The 21849-nt window shown below is 56.9% G+C and overlaps 1 protein-coding gene across 2 annotated transcripts in view; it reads right to left on the minus strand.

The window, feature by feature from the left end:
- Positions 1–17527, minus strand: part of FAM222A (family with sequence similarity 222 member A) — a 30395-nt gene extending 12868 nt beyond the window's left edge. The window contains exons 1-2 of one of the 2 annotated variants that reach the window (XM_064674900.1): positions 17431–17527; positions 1398–1516 (exon numbers count right to left, since the gene is read on the minus strand). In XM_064674900.1, coding sequence (XP_064530970.1) covers positions 1398–1479 — 82 coding nt within the window. In that variant the 5' untranslated portion in view covers positions 1480–1516; positions 17431–17527. Of the gene's footprint in view, positions 1–1397; positions 1517–3484; positions 5985–17430 lie in introns of those variants that run through there. The other variant, XM_064674899.1, reaches the window with a different exon arrangement.
- Positions 17528–21849: the final 4322 nt, after the last annotated feature.

The raw sequence follows: 21849 nt of genomic DNA on the forward strand, positions 1-21849 counted from the left end.
GTATCCTGAGCTCAGCATCACACCAGCTCAACACCAACATATTCAGTGCTGAACACCTCCAGTCTCCAGCAAATCCTGCCAGGCTCATCCTGCCCACAGGTCTTGGACCGTGTGGGCATGGCTGAGCTAATTATCCCTTCACAATGAGGTGCTCCAGGAGCTGGACACCTCATGCCAACTCTGTGTCTCATGATGCTCAGGCATGACGGACTGGGAATAATTTTACAAGAGCAACACACATTTTCCTTCCAGGCACTAAAAAGGAGGAGACCTGGGCAGCACCAAGTGCTCTGATGCAGTGCAAGCTGCTTCCTCGCCTGTGACATGTGGGTGCCCATCACCTCACCTCTGGACTGGGTGTCCTGTTCCCTGTGCTGGATATTGGGGAGCTTCACACAAAAAATCATGGAATCCAGAACAGTTTGGGTTGGAAGGGACCTTAAAGACCACCCAGTTCCACTTCCCTGCCATGGGCAGGGACACCTTTCACTAGACGAGGTTGCTTCCAGCCCTATCCAACCTGGCTTTGAACACTTCCAGGGGTAACTTTCAGGGATAAAATAACTTCCAGGGACAAAATAACTTCCAGGAATAAATAACCCTCCTGGCTGGCAGTGTGATCCATGCCCCACCAGAGTGATGCCAGGGGTCCCCACAGGGGCAAAGCATCGCCCAAACCCCGTGCCAGGCTCACTCAGCTGCGTCGGGGTGCCCAGGTAGAGGGAAAAAAAAGTCTCCAGGAAAATCCAGCTCATTAAACAAACGCCCGGGGGCTGTCACAGCCTAACAAGCAGAGCTTTAGCAGCTGATTTGTCTTCAGCCGGCAATGTTTAAAAATCCAACTGAGACCAGCAGAAAAATATCCACTCCCCTCTTTAAAACACACATTCATCACTTGAGAATCTTAATGCGTCTTTCCCAGCCGGGGAGGTCAAACACGCCTGCCTAAAGCAGGCTCATTAAATATACATTTAATCACGGTTTGGATTGAGAGACAAAGGCTGGGAGAGACAGGTGCTTTGCCGGAGTGACCTTTTGGATCCCATTTTAATGTAACTAGTTTACAGCTTATCTGAAAGGCCAGCTCCTGGGGAAGGCGAGCTGCGGCAAAACGGGGAAAGTAATTAGGGGGGGAAGGGCTGGGGAGGTTTAGGGGGCTGTGGGCTGGCGATGGCACCATCCACTGCCGCCACCGCCACGCTTCCCAGGCAGCTCTGCAACATTTGCTGAAGTTGGACTTATCAACCACAGCAACCCAATTTAATTTGCTTATCTTGGCTCCTTCCTCCCCCCCTCCTTCCCGCTTCTCCTGCTCTTTTTAATTATCGGTTAAATAAATGTCTTTTTCAATAAGGGAAACAGCATCAAAGCGGGCACCCACCCCCCCAGGCACTTACACTTGCGCGGCTCCAGCGCCTTGTTGGGGCAGGGGAGGTGTTGGGCTGGGGGGTTCTGGGTCCTCTGCAGGCAGGCCAGCATGGTCTGGGTTTCCTGGCGGGCGCTGCCGCCCCGCACCCTGTGAGAGAGGAGAGACATGGGTGAGGGAGGGGACCTGCCCACCTCGCTGCCACCACTCTGTGCCCACCCAGCAGAGCCAGCGGCAGGATCTCCACAGCACTCAAGTGCCCTTTGCTCCTCTGGAGATCAATAACTAACTCGGAGAGCCTGAAAGAAATAGGAATGTATATAAAAGAAATATGAAGGTCTCAGTGGGTGATCTGTGCTGCCTGCAGAGCTTTCCGCTCTTCCCACTGGGAAGGGGGCAGAGCTGGGGCATCCCCACGGCACCTGTGCTCCAGCAGTGCCAGACTGCTCTGCCGGCGTGCCAGCCAGCACCTCCCGGCACAGAGTGACCCCGGCCAAGGCTGGGGAAAGACAGTGTTAACATCCCACTCGGGGTCCTGGGATCTGTCGCCAGCTCCCAGCTGGCATCAAAATCTGCTCGACAAAAGCTGGAGGGGTCAGGCCAAAGTCACCGCCGCCACCGCGCTGCTCACTGTACGTCCTTCACCAGCCGCCGCGAGGCTGTGAGTTATAACCAGTTGCTGCTGACACCCTCCCACTACTCCGGCTGGCGCGGGGAGAGATATTCCCACTTGGAGAGGGCAGGGAGATGTGGGCGGGAGCAGCAGGAAAACAGGCAGTGGTGCCCATCCACGATGTCACAGCTCTTGAGCCATCGCTCTCCAGCTGAACGCTTACGGATGGCCAGGGGTCACAACTGGATGTCACGGATGGGTGTCACTGCTGAGTACATCACTTCATCTTCTCTGTTGTGGGGGAATTGTGACCTCCTGCAGCCATCCAGGATGTTTCCCACATGTCCCAGTGTTGGTGAGAGGTGCTGGCACTGCCGTGCAGGGGAGCAATGTGGTGGCCTCAGGCATGTGGTGGCCTCGGGCAGGTGCTGGCAGAGCCCGTGACCACCACTAAGAAGCCAAGCAGGAACGGATGATCCCAGAGGCATGCTCGGGGCTCTCCGTGCTCCACTGGTTTAAATGTCACCCTTTGGAAGCCCTTCACAGCCATCACGGGTGCAGATGGTACCTGCGTGTGCGCCACTTGCTCCCTCCACAGGCAGGAGCTCCCAGGCTCTGGGATTGTCCCTGGAACGGGATCCATGCAGGGCATCTGTCCCTTGGCTGGGCTCTGCGGTCTCACCCCATCCCCCCCAGCAAACTGGTGGCATGGAGACTCATCGGCAAAAGGTGTGAGGAGGAGGAGGGGAGGAGGAAGTAATCTAATACCGAGCAGGTGTCTGGAGAACCCAAATTGTGCTGTTTTCTTCTAATAATGAAGTATTCATGAGTAAAAGCCTTTTTCACTACTTTCTTAAGATACTAATTTCACAACAAGCGCCTTGTTACCATGCAATTATTCCAATCGTGCATTTCTCCCAGATTCCATCTGTCCTCGTGCTCTCTAAATGAAAGACAATCATGTAACCACCTTTCATTATTCACTATTTTACTTTCAGCAAAGGTACCCTGAAAGAAATGATTTCCTCTGAAAGGGACTTTTATTCAGTTTCAAAACCAATTTTCTCCTATTACTGTCTTAAAAAAAAAAGGAGGGGGGCAGGGAGGTGTTTTTATTTCATGCATTACATATCCTTTGTTAACGCAGCTTGCAGTAAAAGCAGCCGTATCCATTTTCTGGCTTCGATTTCTGGTAATTTTAAAATATGCCATTACAATCAGGCAGAAATTATACAGTTTGAAAAGAGAATGAAGTGCTTCTTATTCAGAGCCTGAGCACACTTGACTGCCAGGAGCTCGCCTCTCCCCGCCGGGACTCGGGGTTCATTACGCAGCCCCGCTCCCGGTGCCTCAGCTCCCCCGGCATGCACCCACCGCCTGGATTTTCCGTGCCGGGAGCTGCCTGACCCCATCCCTGTCCCCATCCCTGTCCCTGCAGGGTGGACTCAGGTCAGGGCACCCAGGGCCATGCGGGGGATGGATGATGGCACTGGCTCCTGCCGTACCTGAGCCCCAGCTCTGCGGTGACCTCAGGGCTGGCGTCCCGCTGGGTGTCACCATCTGGCCGATTAGCAATGGACGTCACCTCCTCCCTGCGGAGAGGCAGCTCCTCACGGGGACATTGACCCGTGTCCCTGGCAGACACGGGCACCGTGGGCGGCTCGTGCCATTGCTGGATGAGGATCAGGTCCCTGATGGTCTCTGGGGCAAACAGCTGAGAACAAGGAGAAAGCACCCAGGGGATCACTGAATCCATGTGACAGCACAGGAAAGGCAAGAGGAAAGCACCCAGGGGGTCACCAAAACCATGTGCTGGCACAGGGACGGCACAGGCGCAGCCCTGGTCCGGGGAGATGCTGGTGACCTGTCACAGCAGCTGAGGGCACCCTTGACTCTGTGGCCCAGCAATGTCCCTGGGGACACCCCCACGCTGGCACAAGTTGTCACCACCACTGCCATACACAGCCCAGCACCCTCCTGGAGCCATCCCAGCCCTGCCCATGGAGCATCACTGAGATGCAGGAGCCACCTGCCAAACTGAATAAAGCCACCGATTAATTCAGACCCCGCCTCTGCCCCCATCTCCCGGCGCCTCACAGGGGAGATGATTATTCCGACAGCTATGTTGCACTTCACGGGCACACTCAGAACCATGAGGGCTCTGGTGCCACAACACCACCCATCTGTCCACCCTGGCACCCTGCTGGGTGCCCCAAGCTCCCAGAGTGCCCGTGGGCGGGAGGGTGGGCGCCCGGCACAATGGGCATCTGTGCCACGGTGGCATTTCGTTAATGCCGCTCAGAAAAGCCCCTGAATCAGCTGATGGGAATTGGGCGCTGGGCTGTCCAACGCTTAGCGCCGGCTTAGTTAGCTCCATCTGCATTTGAACTAATTCCAATCAGCAGGATCCGATTTAGTTCAAGCTGCTCTGGCTTTTTCGTGGCAGGAAAGGCAACACTCAGCAGTTTTGCCGGAACGCCCCGAATCCGCATGGCCTCTGCCCAGGCTGTGGATCCACCATCATCCAGCCAGCACCGCTGTACATGGCAAGACATTCCCACCAGAAGCAAAGTCCCTTGTGGACACCTGGAGCAGGGTCCCCCAGAAGCCCTCACCCCATATCCCACAACCCTGTCACCATCTAGAACTTCAGAATGGTTTGTGTTGGGAGGGACCTTAAAGTTCATCCCATTCCACCATGGGCAGGGACACCTTCCACTCGACCAGGTTGCTCCAAGCCCTGTCCAACCTGGCCTTGAACACTTTCAGGGATGGGGCAGCCACAAGTCCATTCTTCCCCTCTCCCACCACTCCTTCCCACCCCACACCCGGCTAATCCATCTCGACATCACACTATTTATAAGCCCAAGGTCTTCGTGACTTTAATAAAAAACACCACCCTCTATGTCTAAAGCCCCAGTGACGGGAGGGTTTGGCACCTCCTCTGACATCAGTGGCTGATAAGTCGGGCTTATCTCCTCCGAGAGCCCTGCGAAGGTCCCTCCGGCGAGATAAGGCCAGCGCAGCTGTCGATAGAGGCTTTCGCAGGCGAGGATTTAGATAAAAGAAAATGTGACGGGAGGGGGAGAAAAGAAAAAGGAACTTTTGAAGTCTCAGCCTGAAGTGGGTCTCTGCAGTTGCTGGGCAATGGAGGGCAGCAGACAGGGCAGGGATGGTGAGGGACAAGGTCTTGGTCACCATCCAGGCTCTGCTGCAACATGCCCGCATCCTTCCCTGGGCACCACTGAAGTGTAATCCCATTAAAAGGGAGTTTTTGGGGTTAGGAGAGGAAGGAGGGGATGAACAGGGACGCTGCAAAGCTGCATGCCACTGCCATGTCCCCCCTGGCTATTAAAAGTCAGTGCTGGGTTCAGCGCAAGAACAGGAGGTGATGGGGTCACCCCGGCTGGGAGAGGCACAGGAGGCTCCTGACAGCACCCAACAGACAGACGGACAGCACAGGAGCCAGGCCAAGGCTGGCAGCAACCAGGGAAACAAAGTAAAGCCCTCACCGGTCCCTGGTGTGCCAAGTAAAACAAACACCCACCGTGGTGCCAGGGCTACTCACCATGACCAGGGACACCCCTGCCCCTTGTCCTTCCATGGATGGAGGAGAATCCCATTGCCCCTCCAGGGTGCTCCCCTTCCCTGCAACCCTAGGGACATTGGTGCCACCTCTGCAGCAGCACCGGGACATTGGCGCTACCCCCACAGGAGCTCTGGCACAGCCACTGCCACCATCCCTGGTCCCCACAGACACTGGTTTCCCAGCCAATGGCACCCTGCAAGGGTGAGGAGGTGCCAGAGGAGGAATGCTTCCCCTCTGCATGCAGTGGGTGCCCATCCCATCGCAGGGTGAGCAGGATTTTGGCTGGTGCTGCCTACTGGCACCATGGTGGTACCAGTAGGTGCCATGCCAGCTCATGCCAATATCCCATCCAGATTTAGGGTGGAGGGGATGCAGCACTCAGCGAGTGATGCCACAGCTCAGCCCTACAATAGGTGAGCACAATTAAGCCCAAAGTTTGCCACTGAGGGTGCCACGAGGCACAGACGGTGCTGCTGGCCGCCCCATGACCTTCCCTCGCCCGCCCGCCGCTCCATCCCACCCGGATAATCCGCTCCCCTCCGCGTGCTCCAGCCCCAGGCCTTTCAGGGGGCCCTGTTAATAATTAAATGTTAATCTAAAAAGCAATTTTAGCTGCAGTGCTGCAGATCTGGTTAGAGATTACATTAGCATGTAAGAGTCAAGGGTAATTTTCTCTAACCCCTCTTGTGATCTTTAAAACCCGCAGATCTTAAAGCAACACCAGCTCCTCTGATTAAAATTGGAAGCTGGGGTTTGCAATGGATAATGATGCTGGAAGTGATTATTTTGCTGCTCAGGATCTTGTTGGGGTGGTGGGGAAGTGGGGGGCTGGGGGAGTGACCCAGACCAGCCAAGTGGCTTCTCCCAGCCCATATCCTGTGGAGATGCTGGGAAGATGTCGGGTGAGCCTGGGACCGGGCACTAAGCAGAGCTGTGACACACTGAGCATCCCCATTTCCCACTTCCCCAGAGCACGCCTTTACTTACAGAGCTAACATTTTGCTGCCAGGGGAATGATGCTTTTTTTGGGCTGCTGTGACACCAGGATGGCACGGAGCCCACCAGCCAAGGCACACAGCCAGGGACAGAGTGGCACCAGAGCTGGACAGAGCATCCCCTCACTGCTGGCATCTTAGGCCAGCATCTAAGTCTCTCCCATCCCACTCAGAACTGAGGTTTCTACTCCTCTGGCTGCTCCAAGAAGAAACCCCTTAGACTGCTCAATAAAATCAACATCAAAAAATACCCCAAAATAACCTTTGGCTTATGAGCAGGGCCAGGGGGACTGGGACAGGGCACAGCAAATCACCTCCTGAGCAGTGCAAATGACCTGATGGAAGAAATATGGTATCAGATGTGTCCGTAATGATGGAATTAAAAAAACCCCCAACAATTCAAGTGCTGTTGAGCATTTGCAGACGTCCCCGCACAGGGCTCGGGCAGCCTGGTTAAATTTATGTGTCAGCTTTAAGGAGGCCTCTCATCAAATGAGCTATTTTGGGCAGAGATTAAAGATCTATTTTCGCTGTGAGCAGGAACAGCTCTCGAACAGGTTAATAATGATTCTGGAAAGCCACGCAACTCCAGCGCCCTGGGCCAGGGACTTGGAACCCTGGGCAGCGCCGAGGGTCCCTGAGGGTGCCCGAGCCACGAGGGTGGAGGATCACAGTGTGACATCCCCCGTAACCGCTGCCATCCTGGCGGGGAGGAAGGAGCCCCGCGTGCTGCGCCGGGCGCTGAGCAGCCGTGGGTAATTGGAAGTGGCAGACGCTGGCACGGCACCGCCGAGAAGGTCATTAAGTGGGACTGGGAATGAAATGCCAGCAGCGAGGGGGGGAGTGGCCCCGTTAGCAAAGGTCAGGGCCCCACTTGGCGCCAGCGGTGTTTTTGGCAGAGCTCAGCCCTGGCTGTGTGCACCGGGGTCCTGGCAGGGCCAGCGTGCAGTGCGGGAGCAGGACCTGCCGGTACGGATGTACCTGGTGTGGTACCACTCCTAAAATAAAACCTCACTCATCCAACACAATTGTGCCATGCCTTCATCCTGCACGTGGATGGGGAAGAGGGGCTGGAGAGATGAGCCCACTGAGCTGCCCACCATCCCATCACAGATGGTCAGGATACTCATGGGCTTTTGGTCCCAGCCACAGCAGGGACACGGGATCAAACCATCAGAAAAGCTAAGCTGCTCCAGGAAGACCTCCCGGGCAGCAATTAAAAGCACTCTGGACCCCACCCCAGCACGGGCATCCACACCTTGGACACCTGCAGCACCCACGTCTCCAGCTGAGATATAACTCAACACGGCAGAGACCAAAGCTCCCCATCATAGCTCCTGCCCCATCCTGGCTCCCTCCTGCCCCATCCTGGGGGCTCAATTGCCCCCCGCAGTGACAGGTCCCTGTGCCCCCACAGCCATGGTGGCAGCACCGCGGTGCCCCGGCCGTGGCAGTCGGGCGTGCGCCGCTCCGTAATTACAGCCCCGAGTGCCTGAGCTGTGAAAGAATCTGACGAAGGAATCCAGGGTAGATCGCGCTGCTGAAATTACTATAATCAAAGGCTTTCACAAAGGCTTCAAATGCAACCAATTACCCTGAAAGGCGAGGCAAGAAAGAAAACAAATTAGCATGTTTGCACAGAGCCTCGGCGCAGCGCACACATCGCCCCGCGCCGCCCTCGACTCCGGCCGGCTGCTGCTCCCCATCCCCGGGTCCAGCTCCCCCATCCCTGGCTACCCTCCCCTCATGCCTGGGTACCAACTCCCCATCCCCACGGCAGGTCCGTATCTCCATATCCTGCTCTGTCACTGCTGCCCTGCTCGCAGCTGCACACAAAGGGGCTCTGTGCCCGTCCCTCGCCCCACGGCCGCCGCTGCCCTGCCCGCACACAAAAGCCCTGCCTGTGCCACGGTCGGGTCAGGCAGGCGCAGGCTCAGGGGCTTGCCAGGGTGGCCTGGGGAAACCTCCCTCCCTTCTCCCTTGGCGCTGGTGGGGGTCCCTGGGCAAGGGGAAGTGAGGGGGGTCCTCAGATGCACCCATTGAGCACAGCCCCGCGTCACCTATGGACAGCTGGGGAAAGCACTCATGGCAGGGACCCCCCACCCTCCTCTCCTTACAGTACACTTCATCTGCCTGCCAGTCTGGGGGAAGGAGGGGAAAAAAGGGGGAAAAAAATAAAAATCAACTCCTTCCTTTTAATATTTAACACGAGTCCATCACCCTCAGTCTATTTGGTAATACAAAGCTCTGGAGATTTAAACCCTTCTCACCCGGAGAGATGGAAATGAATGGTGCTCTTTAATGAGCTGGTTCAGCAGAAAAGATAGATTTCCAAGATTACTGTAGGAATTCTTATAATTGATGTGTACTTTTGTAACGAGGATTATACCACCATCCGGCCAAGTAATTCCAGCTCTTTTCCCCCCTTGTCCCAAGCTTACCCTGCTTTTGGGGTTCCCTGAGGGACAGGGACCAGACTGTGTCGCCACAGGGAAAAAGCAACAGTGGAGGGGGGAGAAGGAAAAGACAAAGAAAAATTAAACAAGTTTTTCTTATTTAGCCATGGACAACCTAATGTAGCCACCAAATGGGAAAATAAGGCATGTCTCCAGATTTCTATATTTGTTTTACAAATCCCTACTTTCCCCACCGATCCGGGGCCGGATGAGCTGCTGAATGCCGAGTAATTAAAAGGAACAGAGAACAATACTCAGTGCTGCCGAAGAACGCGGAGTTTCCCTCAGATGTTTGTAGCAATTGTATGAAAATGTACCAGGCGGGATGGGGAGAGCTGACAGCCGGGATTGGGAGCAGCCGGGATCCGAGCTGGCTGCCTCCCCCGCCTGATTGGCATTAATTGTGCACGTTTGCAAAGCAGAACGGAAAGTCTGACACGAGCTGCAAGCCAACATTTCTTTCTAATAGTCTTAATGATTACGACGAGAGCTGATGATCATTGCAGGGCGTTAATAGTCCGGAGAGCAGCTCTGCGGCTGCTGGGGACAAGCGGGGATGTCCCCCGCCCTGTCCCCGTCACACGGGGAGATGCTTCCCCATGGTGGGCTGAGGGTGCAGTGGGATGGATCCGAGGGGTCCCATGAAGCCAGAGCTCCCCCGGGGGAGGGGACACTCCTGTCAGGTTGTAAAACTCTGGCAAGGGGATAGAAAGGACAGGGAGGGTACAGCAGCCCCTTGTCCCCTACTCTGCCTCTGCCCCTGCCCCATGGGAGAGGAGTGGCTGCAAAGGGGCAACACCAGGAGGGAGAATGTTCCTACACTGAGCCCCCTCTAAGGACTATCTCCAGGGATGCCTCACACTGAGGGAATCACTGGGCCACCCCACTCCCATGGGTGCCCCAAACCAGCTGCCACAGCCCAGTCCAGCTGGGGGTGCTGCCCTGGGGAGCGACTGCAAACAGCAGAGCCCGTCATTAAAACCTGATTAATGAAACCCGAGTTTCCTTGACTCTTTACAAGGCTGTTTTTTTCAGATGTCCTTGAGTTTTGTCGCTGCAGAGGCGAGAGGGAGGTGGGTGGGCTGTGGAGCCCAGCACGGGCTGCTCCGAGCGCGGCCGCGGGAGAGACGGAGCCAGACGAGCACGAAAACCCTGCGCGGCCCCGGCCCGTCCAGGTTTACACGGGAGGAAAAATCAATGGCCATCGATCCGCAATACAAAGGGAGAGCGGCGCTGGCAGACGGCAGGCGGCTGCCATCTGACCGGGGCTCGGCAGAGGACACGGCTGGGTCACCTCTCTGGGGACGGGAGTGCTGCTGGGGGACACGGCTCAGGGTCACATAGCTGGGGACCGATGTGCCCACCAGGGGACACAGCTCAGGACACAGCCAGCAGCACCGATGGCCACCCTGCCTGCACCAGGTCCCTCCAGGGCAGCAAGCAGCACTGCCAGGCCACGTGCCATAAACCCTCACAGCAGCAGACAGGACACATCCACGGTGTGTGGGTGGCCCTTGTCCGTGTCCTTGCCGGGACACGGCTCTGCCTCCCCCGGATGGATGGACAGACGGCCTCAGCCCAGCTCCAAGCTGTTTGATTTGTTTTATCATCTGCGCTGGCCAACAGATCACTCAGCTTTGGGCTTTCTGAGCTCACTAATAATTGTTCCCTGATGAAAAGAAATAAAGACTTGGTCCCTTTCTTTCTTCCCCCCCCCTTTCCAAAAAAAAAGTCCGTAAAGAAGAGCTATAAAAATGGCTTGTTATCTCACCTAGTGAGGCTCTGGCTGTATGTTATTGCTAATTGGGTATAACATCCTTGTCTTGTTCTGCTCTCTGAAGCTAAATCAAGAAAGCACCACTGCTGCGAACTAATTATATCTCTGGACTGCAGACTCCAGCTTGTCTTCCCCTTTACTGAGTTAAAAAATGGTCACTAACCTTAATCTCTCATATTCCCAAGCATTAGGGCTGCTGGAAACCCACCACTTCCACCTGCATCCTGCTCTGTGTTGGGAAAGACAGAGCACATGGTCCAGTGAAGGCTCACAGCTACTTCAGGACACGGCCCTGAGTGAGAGCCTGGAGATGCCCTTCCCTGGAGCACCTCATGGCACTGGAGTGCCGAGACCACCACAGTCACTTCTCAGGTCCCTGTGCCATGGAGTCTTTATCATACACAGCTCAGAGGCTTCCTGTGCTGCACAGACCCACAGACCAGCCACCTCTCCTCTGTGTAGGGGAGATTAAGCTTCTTTCATTAGGATGCTTTTTTAAATCTGCCCCCCTTGGCATTCCCCATGGCTCGAGCTCACGTGAGCACATGGGCCACGTACACAGGAACCCAGGGGAGTGGGTGCTGCTCCAGGTCATCCGCATCACCTCCCAGTCCCAGCCCAGGATGGACCCCCATGGTCCCACTAATGCTGCTGCTCATCCCCAGGTCTGCCACGGGAGCACAGACCCCCACGGCCACCCAGCTGTGCCATTAGAGGTGGCTATGGCTGAAGCTCTCTGGTTACTGGCACAGTTTACACACCGAGGCTGCTGCCATGGCACAGACCAAAGCAGGTCATAGTGAAAGAAGAGAGGACAACCAAAGCCCCACAGGGCACCAAGATGAGCAGCAGGGCTTGGGCCATGCAGGATGGCCTCAGCCCTCCTCATCTTGGCAAATGCCTCAGCACCAGCCACACGAGGTCCACAACATCAGCAGCAATGTAAGGCTGGGACAGGAACCAGAGTGATGGCACTGAGCTCAACCCCCTGCCCAGCTCCTTCCCCCTCCCAAGGCTCCATCCCCCTGCTCATGGGCACCCGCGCAGATGGGTGTTATTTCCAAAGGCAAAGTCAAGCTCCAATTCTCCCTGCGAGCCAAGAGCATCCCTTAAAAAATTGATACTTCCCTGACTATTAATTAACCTGAACCACTTAAAACCGCCTTCAATTTGTCAGGTTTAACTGCCAGCTCTTCTCGGTAAATCAAGCGTCGCGTGCAGATGGAGGCTGCGCGTGCGAGGCGGCGGCGAAGGAGCAGGCGGGGAGCGGGGTGAGAGGGGCACCCTGTGCCACACTTGCCATCCCAGAGCACCAGGGATGATATTCACACCCCACAATTAGCCAGGACACGATATCAAACACAACAGGCAGGCAGGCAGGAGCAGGCAGGGCAGCCAGCAGCGCTCGGAGCACCCCACACTGCAGCCTTCCCGTCTCCCCCCACAGCGCCCTTGTCGTGCAGCCAAGGCTGAATTGGAAAGCAATATGAATATTTATCTCTGACAGCGAAATCTCCCCGCTGCAGGGTATTAAGGCTTTATTAGTGTGTGGTTACCAGCCACGCTAAGCCAGCCCCCACTCTCGCCTGGAGCGTGGCAGAAATGACCTACAAGAGGCAGATGGCAAAGCCTTGGAGAGCCCCCAGTGCCGGGACTGGGACGTGCCTATCGAGGAGGGGGCTGCACATCCCAGTCTCAAGGAGCCAAGAGTGAGTTCCCCCCACCAAAACCCCCTCCTCTCCCAGCACCAGCCCCTCCACTTCCCCATGCTGAGGCCATCCCCCAGTCCCTGCACCACCCGGCTCTCGCTGTTTTGGGTTAAAACGCTGATGTATTCTCTCTTTAGCAAAAGGAGTCCCAGGGGCTATAAAAACTCCCAGCAGGCTCCTGTCAGTCTCAGGTCATTAACTTTCTTTCATTGGGAGTTTGTTTACAGCCAGCCATAAATAGCGGTGCCCGCGCTGCTCGCCAGCAGGACGGGGTGGGATGGGATGGGGCTGCCTGTGCAGGGGGGCACAGCACCCCAGGGTCCAAGGCATGGGGTCCAGCACTCACCCCTCATATCAATTTTTCCCATGCCCTGTGCTTCCCACCAGCCTGGCATCCCACACTGCTCAGCACAACACTGCCCACGGTGCCACAGAACCACCTCAGCCCTGCAAATTGATGGGGTCACCTTGCGCATGGCCTGAGGGAGCTGGGCACGTGCTTGTGGCTCAGTTATGACCTTTCCTGAGGAAGCAGGAGGAGGAGGAGGAGGAGGAGGAAGGAAGCAGCTGCCTGGAGCTGCCCCTGTGGGTGACCTACCCCTGGGACCTGCCCTGGACTCTTATCCAGTCCAGCCCCGGCGCCCGTCGCTTGCGACCTCGTGTCAGGACCTCTGTGTGTTTGAGGTGTCCCCTGGGGGGGAACCCAAGGCCCCTCATCTCCCCACTTCCTGCACCTCAAATCTCCTCCTTTCTGGCAATTTACCAGCAAGGAGGCAGAAAGCAGGAAGGCCGAGCATGCCGCTGGCATGGCCGGCACGGCACTCCTGCCAGGATGCTTCCAACATCACGGCTCCTCTGCACCCAAGAGCACCCACATCCCACTGCCCACCCAAGAGTTGCACCACAGCCCTCCCGATGCCTCCAACACCAGGAGCACACCCCAAACCCTGTTAACACCTCGGCAGGCTCTGGTGTGCAGCCCATTGGGATCCCCCTGGATGCAGGTGTCCAGGGCTGGCAGCGGGACTGCAGGTGCTCAGAGGCTTTATTTCTGTGAGTGAACACAGCGGCTCCACCACGGCCGTGTGAACCCACCAGCCACGGCTCTGATGGAGCCACAGGATCCACCAGTTTCCGAGGCCCACGGACACAGGTTCATAGGTACCTCCTGGTCCAGCAAAGCCCTCGGTACTCCCTGCACCGGGGGCTGAGCCAGAACCTCAGTCTGTCCCCTCATCAGCACAGCTCTGTGTGCCACCCAGGTCAGCACCATCCGCCCTGTGCTGGCACAGATGGCCAGGCCAGGGGGTTCAGTGACAGCCCCTCTGTGCCTCATCCCAGGCTGCAGAGGGGGGTCCTGGAAATCCACAGCCGCAGCCAGCCACGTCTGGCAGCAGCCAGGAGCCCACCTCCTGTTGTATTTCACAGGATGGCTACAGGACCAGCCCACACAGGGGCTGAGCACACAGACCAGCAGCACCCCAGTGTGTGTACTGGGTTGAGGGATTAAACCCCAAACTCACACACGGTGACTTCTGCTCTTCCATCCATCCCTGGGCGAGCAGGGACTCGCCAAAAATCCCAGCCTCATCCCTCCCGGTGCCCCACATCTATGGAAATATCTCTATTTTAGCCCATATACTCACCCAACCTGTAATCAGAGCAACACAAATAGCCCCTGCTTCCCATGTAAATTAAAAACACCCATTAGGCAGATTTCAAAAGATGTCAGTAGGCTTATAATTATACACGACATCCTTCCGAGATAAAAGCGATTACCGGGGATGCAAATCACTTAGCAACCAATCAGTGCCCCCAGAGTGCGGAGCACTGACCAGCCATCCATTTTCGCCTCGTCCTTTTATTCCCTGCATCGAGCAAATACAAACACAGATAAAGAGAGGCACAATAGCTCTTGACACGCAAATAGGTTAACATAATAAAGCCAGCTTTAGCCGGCTCACTCGAGGGAGAAAAGCAATTCTCAGGCAAGCAGGAGGTAATAAAACAGGGCTTTTGTGTTCCTGGCTCCCATTCTCACCCCTGCGCCAGCTTTGCTGCATTAGCTGATAGGCATCGTGGTTTGATTGAATTACCTTTCATGAATATTAGCTTTTTGAGGAATGCGCAGGCAGAAGAGAAAGAAGAAATGTCTTATTTTTTGCATGCATGCGCCCGCTGCAGACGGACATGCGGCGGCACAGATGCCGGTGGGGCCGGGAGAGGGGTCCCGGCAGGTGCAGCCCCCGGCCCACCCTGCCAGCTGCAGCATCCCCAGCCTTGGGGGGGGGTCACACACAGAGCCCCTCCACCCCAGGACGAGACACCACCAGCAAAGAACCTTACACAGGGACGGATAGCCTGCTCTGTCCCCAAAATTAGCCGTGAGGCCACAAGGCCACCAACACCATCACCCCGACATCCCCCCTGCTCAGGACCCTGCCCGTGGTACCGCGACAGCAGGAGGGTGGCGGGTGAGCTGGCTCCCACCGCACATTCCCGAGGCCACGGCTCCCTGTGCCGCAGGATCACGCCGGAGAGGGAGCGGGGCTGCCCGGCTCCACCGCACATTTTCCCCCACAAGTTGAGGACACGCAGGAAACCCGCTCCAGGCAAAAATTAACTCCGCCGCCTGGCAGGGATGCAAACGCCCGGCACTGATGCCGCACACACGGCGGGAGCGCGGGGGCAGCGCGGGGTCGGAGCGCTCGGCTCGGCACAGATACCGCGGGGTCGTGGGACCCAGGACACCCTCGGCCCTGGAGCCAGAGCCCTTCCCTGGGCAGGGCAGCAGCCTGCAGTTGAAAACCAGCCCCAGGAGGAAAGCGGCTCCCCTGCAGCCTGCTGAGGATGGACAAATTTCAGGCTCAAATAAGAGATAACCAGAGGGGCTTAAAAACTGAGGTGATGTGGCCTCCCCGAGGGCTCTGTCCCCAGGGTACAGCCTGGCAGCAGCCACCCACCTCCTCCCTCCATGGAATTCCTTGCTCCAGCCTGGGGATAAATATTCACACCAAGATATTTCAATTTTTAATGCTACAGTCGGCTGAAACGGGGCCCAGCTCACAGCCAGCGCTGCTCCGGCACAGAGAACGTGCCCCACCAGTACCGACTCACCACCCAGCAGGAAAACTGTTCCCGAAGCTGGGAAAACGAGCTGTGCTCCAGCAGCCAGGGAACGGCTTTTCTTTCCCCTGCTCTACATACAAGGTTAGCAGAAGGCACCGCGGCGAGAGCTCCCCTCTCCTTCCACCACGGTAGCTCTGGCCCGACCGCACCCGGCTCACACCGCGGCTCCCGGTACCTCGAACCCACTCCTCAAAGTTTTATGGATCCTTAACAAGAAGAATCCCTCCCAGCATGCCAGGTGGCCTCTGCCAGGGATATTTCCCACCTCACCCCCCAGTGCCAGAGCCCAGCTTTGCCAGCCAGGGTCCCGCCAGAGCAATTCCACTTGTTTGACCACTGACCAGAGGCATGTGCCCAGCACACCAGACGGTCAAACCCTCTGCAGGAGCACAGGAAGGTGTAAAACTGCCAAATCCCACAAAATCATCCCGAGCAAGATACGGGACGCTCCTTAGTGAGAGAGGAGCCACGTGGCTCTGTCCTCATGCCCGCAGTGCCCCACAGCCACTCTGCCCTCCATGAGAGCCCATCATCCACCCAGCCAAGCTGCCTGCAGGTCAAGAGCATCCCAAGCAGGAGGATGCACATATAAATATATATATACATATGTATATACACACACACACACACACATAAATATATATCAAAAACCTCCCTACAGAGATCCCAACAACCAGAGCCAGGCAAACCACCACTGCCCGATGCCAATGAATTTAACCCTCAGAAAACACCGTGCACGGCTGGAAAACTTTGCCGCTGCCTCTCCTCGGAAATACCCGGCAGGGCCGGAGCCGAGCCCGGCTGCAACCGTGCCCTGCAGGGAGCCGTGCCGTGCCGCTGGCTCACTGCGTCCAGGCCCTGCCTCTCCAGCCATTAAATTCCCACGATGCGATGGCTTTCCCGGAGCTAGATTGGGATGCTGGGGCTGAGCTGCTGGCACCGGGAACAGCTCATTTCTGCTGGGGACAGCCCGCTTGTCCCCGGCTGGAGCCAGTGGCTGTCCCGGTGGATGCCCAGCCGTGCTGCCCAGGAGCTCTCGGGGACCACGACGCCTTATCCCCGGCGAATCCTATTCCCAGCGCCGATGGTCCAGAAGATGCCACAGGGATGCTCAGGGATGCTTCCTCCGCAGTTGAGCTTTTTCCAGAGAGTATTTTCCCCAGCAGAGCCTCCTGACCCGGCGGAGGCAGCCGGGAGACGGGTGTTAAATAAACCATCGCTGGGTGGGTCCTTCTTCCCTCTCCTTTGTGACCGGCGGGATCCACACCAGCGCGGGGTCCATGGCGGGGTCCTGCTCTGCCACCACCCGCTCTGGTGTCCCGGTGGGAGCGGGCGCTTCCCTGCCCGGGAAGGACGAGAAAACCCCTTTTTTTTCCAGGCGAAAAGGGGCAGAAAAGGGTCGCAGCAAAGGCGGCAGCTCCCGGTCGGCTCCCGCTGGAAGTGTCTCAGCTTTCCTCCTGGAGGCACCCGTGGATATTTTATTTCCACTTACGAGTCAGGCGACTCAAAAAGCCATAAAAAAAATCAAAAATTGGATGGGGAAAAAAAAAAAAAAACCAAAACCACAAAAAAGACCCCAAAAGTTGTTCCCGTTCCTCTCCGGTAGTGAAGGGCGAGCCGGGCCCCGGCAGCGGCGGCGGCTCCGCGGACACCTCCAGGCACCTCCGGGCACCGGCGCTGCGGCGGCGCCGCCTCCGCTGCGCCCCGGGAGAGCCGGCGGAGCTCTCCGGTCCCCGCGACCCCCCTGCGGTAACCCCCTCCCCCGCAAACCTCCCCGGTGCCCGGACCCCCGTTACCGTCAGAGCTGGATCCAGGCCGGCTGCGGGCGCTGCGGTGCGGGGCGCGCCGGGCCGCCCCCCCCGGGCCGCGCAGCAGCAGCGGCGGCGCCCGCCCGGCCCCGCGCCCCGCCGGCGGCCCGCCCCGCCCCGAGCGCGGCCAGCGTGGGGACCCGCCGCTCGGCCCCGCGGGCACGGCGGGGGGCGACGCGGGAGGGGCGGCGGGGGAAGCGACAAAAATATCCCGGGGGAAGCGGGGTGGGGAAAAAATTAAAAAAAAAAAATATTAAATCCACCCGGCGCGGCTGGGCTGGGGCGGCGCGGGGACCCCCGGGGGCATCACACCGCGGCTGCCCCGCTTCCTTTGTGCGGCGGCGGTCGGTGCCCGGCGGGGCGGGGCGGGGGGTGGTGGTGGTGGTGGTGGGGAGGGGGTGCGCGGGGTTGGGGGGGGCAGAGGCGGCCGCGGCTCAGCGCTCCATGTCGGCGGGGGCGGCGGGCGCGGGTCGCGGTCGGGGCGGGGGTCGCGGGGCGCGGCGGGGGCGGCCCCGGTGGCGGCTCCCGCCCGGCGCGCGGCTGCGGCGGCTCTGAGGGCTCTGAGCGCCCCGCGCGGGGCCCGCCGGCCGCACGCGGCTCGGCCCCGCCCCCGGCGCGTTGCCATGGCGACCGCGCCGCGTCCTGCGGGGGGGGCGGGGCCTCCCCCCCCCTCCCCGGGTCCGCGGGAAAATCCGAACGGCGGGACTGCGCTTCCCGGCGTGCACCGCGCGGGGCCGCCGCGCGTCTGGGGCCGCGGGGCAGCCGCGGAGCAACGTGGGAGTTGTAGTCCTGCTGCCCAAAGGGGCATCGGGGGGCACCTCGAAGTGCCAAAGCCGCACCGAACGGGGGGTGAAAGCCAGGCTGGAGCTCACACTCCCGACAGCTGGTTATCTCAGTGGCGATCGCCATACACGCCCCTGATACTCTGGAATGTATTGTCCGAGCGAGGGCTTCCTCACCTGAGGCTGCCTTTGGTAACAGAAGTCCTGGAATCCACTATTCCTTTCCCCCCAAAACCCGTGCCACAGGTGTTTGGGTTTCTTTTGCCGCTGCAAGAGTGCAGGAGTCTGTGGAAAGAGCAGCAGCCTGTTCACTCCCGTCCATAATGATTCCACATGTGCACGTGCATCTCTCCTCCACTGAGCACCCCAAAGCAGCCCAGTGTGTACCTCCAGGGCTCATCCTCTCTCTGCCTCCCTCCTCCCCGGCTCCTGCCCTCTGGCACTGATCTTTGACCTCTTTGGGGGTGATCTGACTTCTTAATGGGTTTAGAGAAGTTTTTGGGGTGATCTGGCTTCATTTTGGGGCCTTTCCAGCTCCTCTGCCCAGGGAAGCATCAGCAGCTCCCCAGGCATCCGTGACCCCAGGGGGGAGGAGAGTTGCCATCCAGGACCAATTTTGGAAGACTCAGTGTCTCTGAATATATGAAGCTGCTCCAGTCACCACTCCCCATCCAGCAAATGCTGAAGGTTGGGAAATTAAAATAATAGCTAGATCTGCTTTCAGGAGAGCGACTCCTCTGCGCAATTATAACACGTATCATCCTCCCTGTGAAAATACATTATATTGAATAAATTCCCTCTCGGAGCAGGGCTATTCATACCGCTCATTTGTTTCAGTTCAAACATTTTCAGCTCATCTCTCTGGCAGGTTCTGGTGCAGTTTTATACCTTCTCTGCAGCTTATTTATCTGCTTCCCATGTTGCAGTAGAGGCCGGCGATAAGAATAAAACCATTACGGATTTGTGAACAGCACTTAGATTTTTTCAGAGATAATTTAATCAAAGCTATTAGTAAGGCAGGAAGAAAGATTGCTTTTTATTCGGGGGAAAAAAAATATAAAAAGGAGCTTTCATTCTTCTCAGCAAATGTTTTAACCACCTGAAGTCGCTCACAAGGACTTGAAAGGGTGACGGCGTCTTTGCTGGGGAAGAGATCCGTCCCGGAATAGCGAACTTCAAAAGGTGGGTGTTTTGGCACTGCCTTCAAGGAGATACTATTAAGCAGTTCTGACCTCCCGATTTCCACCCTTTTTTTTCTTCTTTTTTTTTTTTTTTAAGACTTTACAGAGGAGAAACACTTTGGTGATTCAGGGAACCCGTGAATACTTTGCCGGAACATAAATTTCCCCCAGCGATGTTGGGAACACAAGGAGAGCCTTAATCTGCTAATGAATGAGCTCTGCAAAGTGAAACCAGCTCTGCTGCCACTTCCAGAGGGATTGAATTGCAGGGAGGAAGCTGGAGGAGAGAGATTTTTAAAAGTCCTTCTGCTTTAGCACAAATAAATAATGCATCAGTGTGTCCGGGATGGCAGCGGGTGAGTCCTTCCCCTGTGGCACTGGGGAGCCCACATAAAGTTTGCCATGCTCCTAAAACAGTCATAACACGTGACTGTAGTGACAGAACAAGGGGAATGGCTTCAAACTGACAAAGAGTAGGTTTAGACTGGATATTAAGAATAAATTCTTCCCTGTGAGAGTGGTGAGGCCCTGGCACAGGTTGCCCAGAGAAGCTGTGGCTGCCCCATCCCTGGAAATGTCCAAGGCCAGGTTGGACGGGGCTTGGAGCAGCCTGTTCCAGTGGGAGGTGTCCCTGCCCGTGGCAGGGAGTGGAACTGGATGATCTGTATGTTCTTTTCAACCCAGGCCATTCAATGATTCTATCCTATGATTCCCTGGTCTTCCAGATGACAATATCCCTTTAATTTAATATCATTATTTTTGACTGGCGCTGGCAATCTGGAGCGCGGAGTGTCTCCATCTCTCATCCTGACAAATGCACACAGTAATTCTTTGCCCAAAATGTCACTCTGCCCTGGCAATGCCTGGCCCTCAGAATGAGAAAGATTTCCCAGGGATTAAAACGGGGCCATTACTCTCTGCTTTAAATGCATCCAAGGCTCTGAAAGCTGTATCTGCTTTCGTTCCTTTTGTACGAAAAGTTATTGACTTATCAAGGTTAAAATCCATTCCGTATGGCCCAATAAAACAGGGATATCTCCGCATCCGTGCTGTCATTTGCAGGTCCGTTTTCATGGCAACAGGGCTCTTTTCTGCACATTAAACGGTTCAGTTGTGCAAAGTTCAGACATTACATAAACACAGAGGTAACAACAAAAAAAAATCAATGAGCTCATAGGCATGGAAAGAGGAGATAGCATTGATCGGGGCTGCCATCGATATTTGGGATCGCTGGCTCCTGCCCCGCTCGCAGCCCTCCTGTGCTGGGGACACAAAGGGATGGTGAAGGACACGGCAGGGGAAATGGCACCTTCACCACCCTGCCAGCTCCTGCCCATAATTAATATTACCAGGGCCCAGCAAGGCACACAGGGATGTCCATGCACCCAGCTGAGGGTTTACTGGTGCTAACGGAGGTGTCACTCAAGTGGGTGCTTCCCATGGCTGCTTTTTCAGTAATGACCCCACTCCCCATTTCCCATCAAATCCTGGGAGGTTTTTCCCCAGCTCCCAGCCATTTCCAGATGCAGCTCCCTAAGGCAGTGCAGGCAAGGACAGGGCACATGGGGGGCACGAACACGTGGAACACATTAATGGTGGTGCCAGCACTGTGCCGTGGTGGCTCCGGCAGCACCAGGGGCAGGGAGGCGCTGGCAGCCATGGTGGGGTGCGGGCTGTTGGGGCGAGTGACTTTGATGCTGATGGGAGATGTCAAGCTTTTTGCTCCCCAGTCAAAGGGGAGAGAGAGATTCTGGCGCTAAAATGCTCGTTAGAGGAGAGACACCAACATCTGTTGGGAAAGCAAATGGAGAGCGGAGTGAGACGGCCGGGGCAGCCAGGCGTGAAGAGGAGGAGAGGGAGGAGAAGGAAGGCAGGCAGGAGTGGGGATGTCTCCAAGCTGCTGCTGTATCACAGAGGATCTGCTGCTCCTCACCCGGTGCCAGCACATGGGATCGCTCCTGGATCCCAGATCTCACTGGAATAAGAGCCAAGTTTGTCCATAGGGAAAAACTGGTCCTTGTTGGGGTCCCCGGGGCCAGAAGAGCCCTAGTGCTGGGCCAGACTGGGAGAGCCAGAGCAGGAGGGCACAGAGGGCATGGAGGGCACAGAGGGCAGGTGGCTGATCCAGGCTCAGAAAGCTCTGGTTCAGGCAAGGAGCTGTGTCCCAGCAGCATCCTTCCCACTGTCCCTGCTGTCCCCACTGTCACCCTGGGTGCCACTGTTGTGGGGGGTGGTGGAGGTGGAGCTGGGCAGCATTCAGGGGCAGCTGCCTCGGGTGCTTCAGGGTCAGCAAGGCAGAAGCTCCCGTGCTCTGTGCTTGCTTCCCCCCAGTTTATTTATAGATTCAGCAAGTTATTCAGCTGAAACAAATCTCGATTCCAGCCAGGTCCTGGGGCCAGCAGCGCCTGCGTTCTCTCCCAGTGCATCAGGCAGTGTTTTCTGGG

The sequence above is a fragment of the Pseudopipra pipra genome, chromosome 18 (genome assembly GCF_036250125.1).
Source record: "Pseudopipra pipra isolate bDixPip1 chromosome 18, bDixPip1.hap1, whole genome shotgun sequence".
NCBI lineage: Eukaryota > Metazoa > Chordata > Aves > Passeriformes > Pipridae > Pseudopipra > Pseudopipra pipra.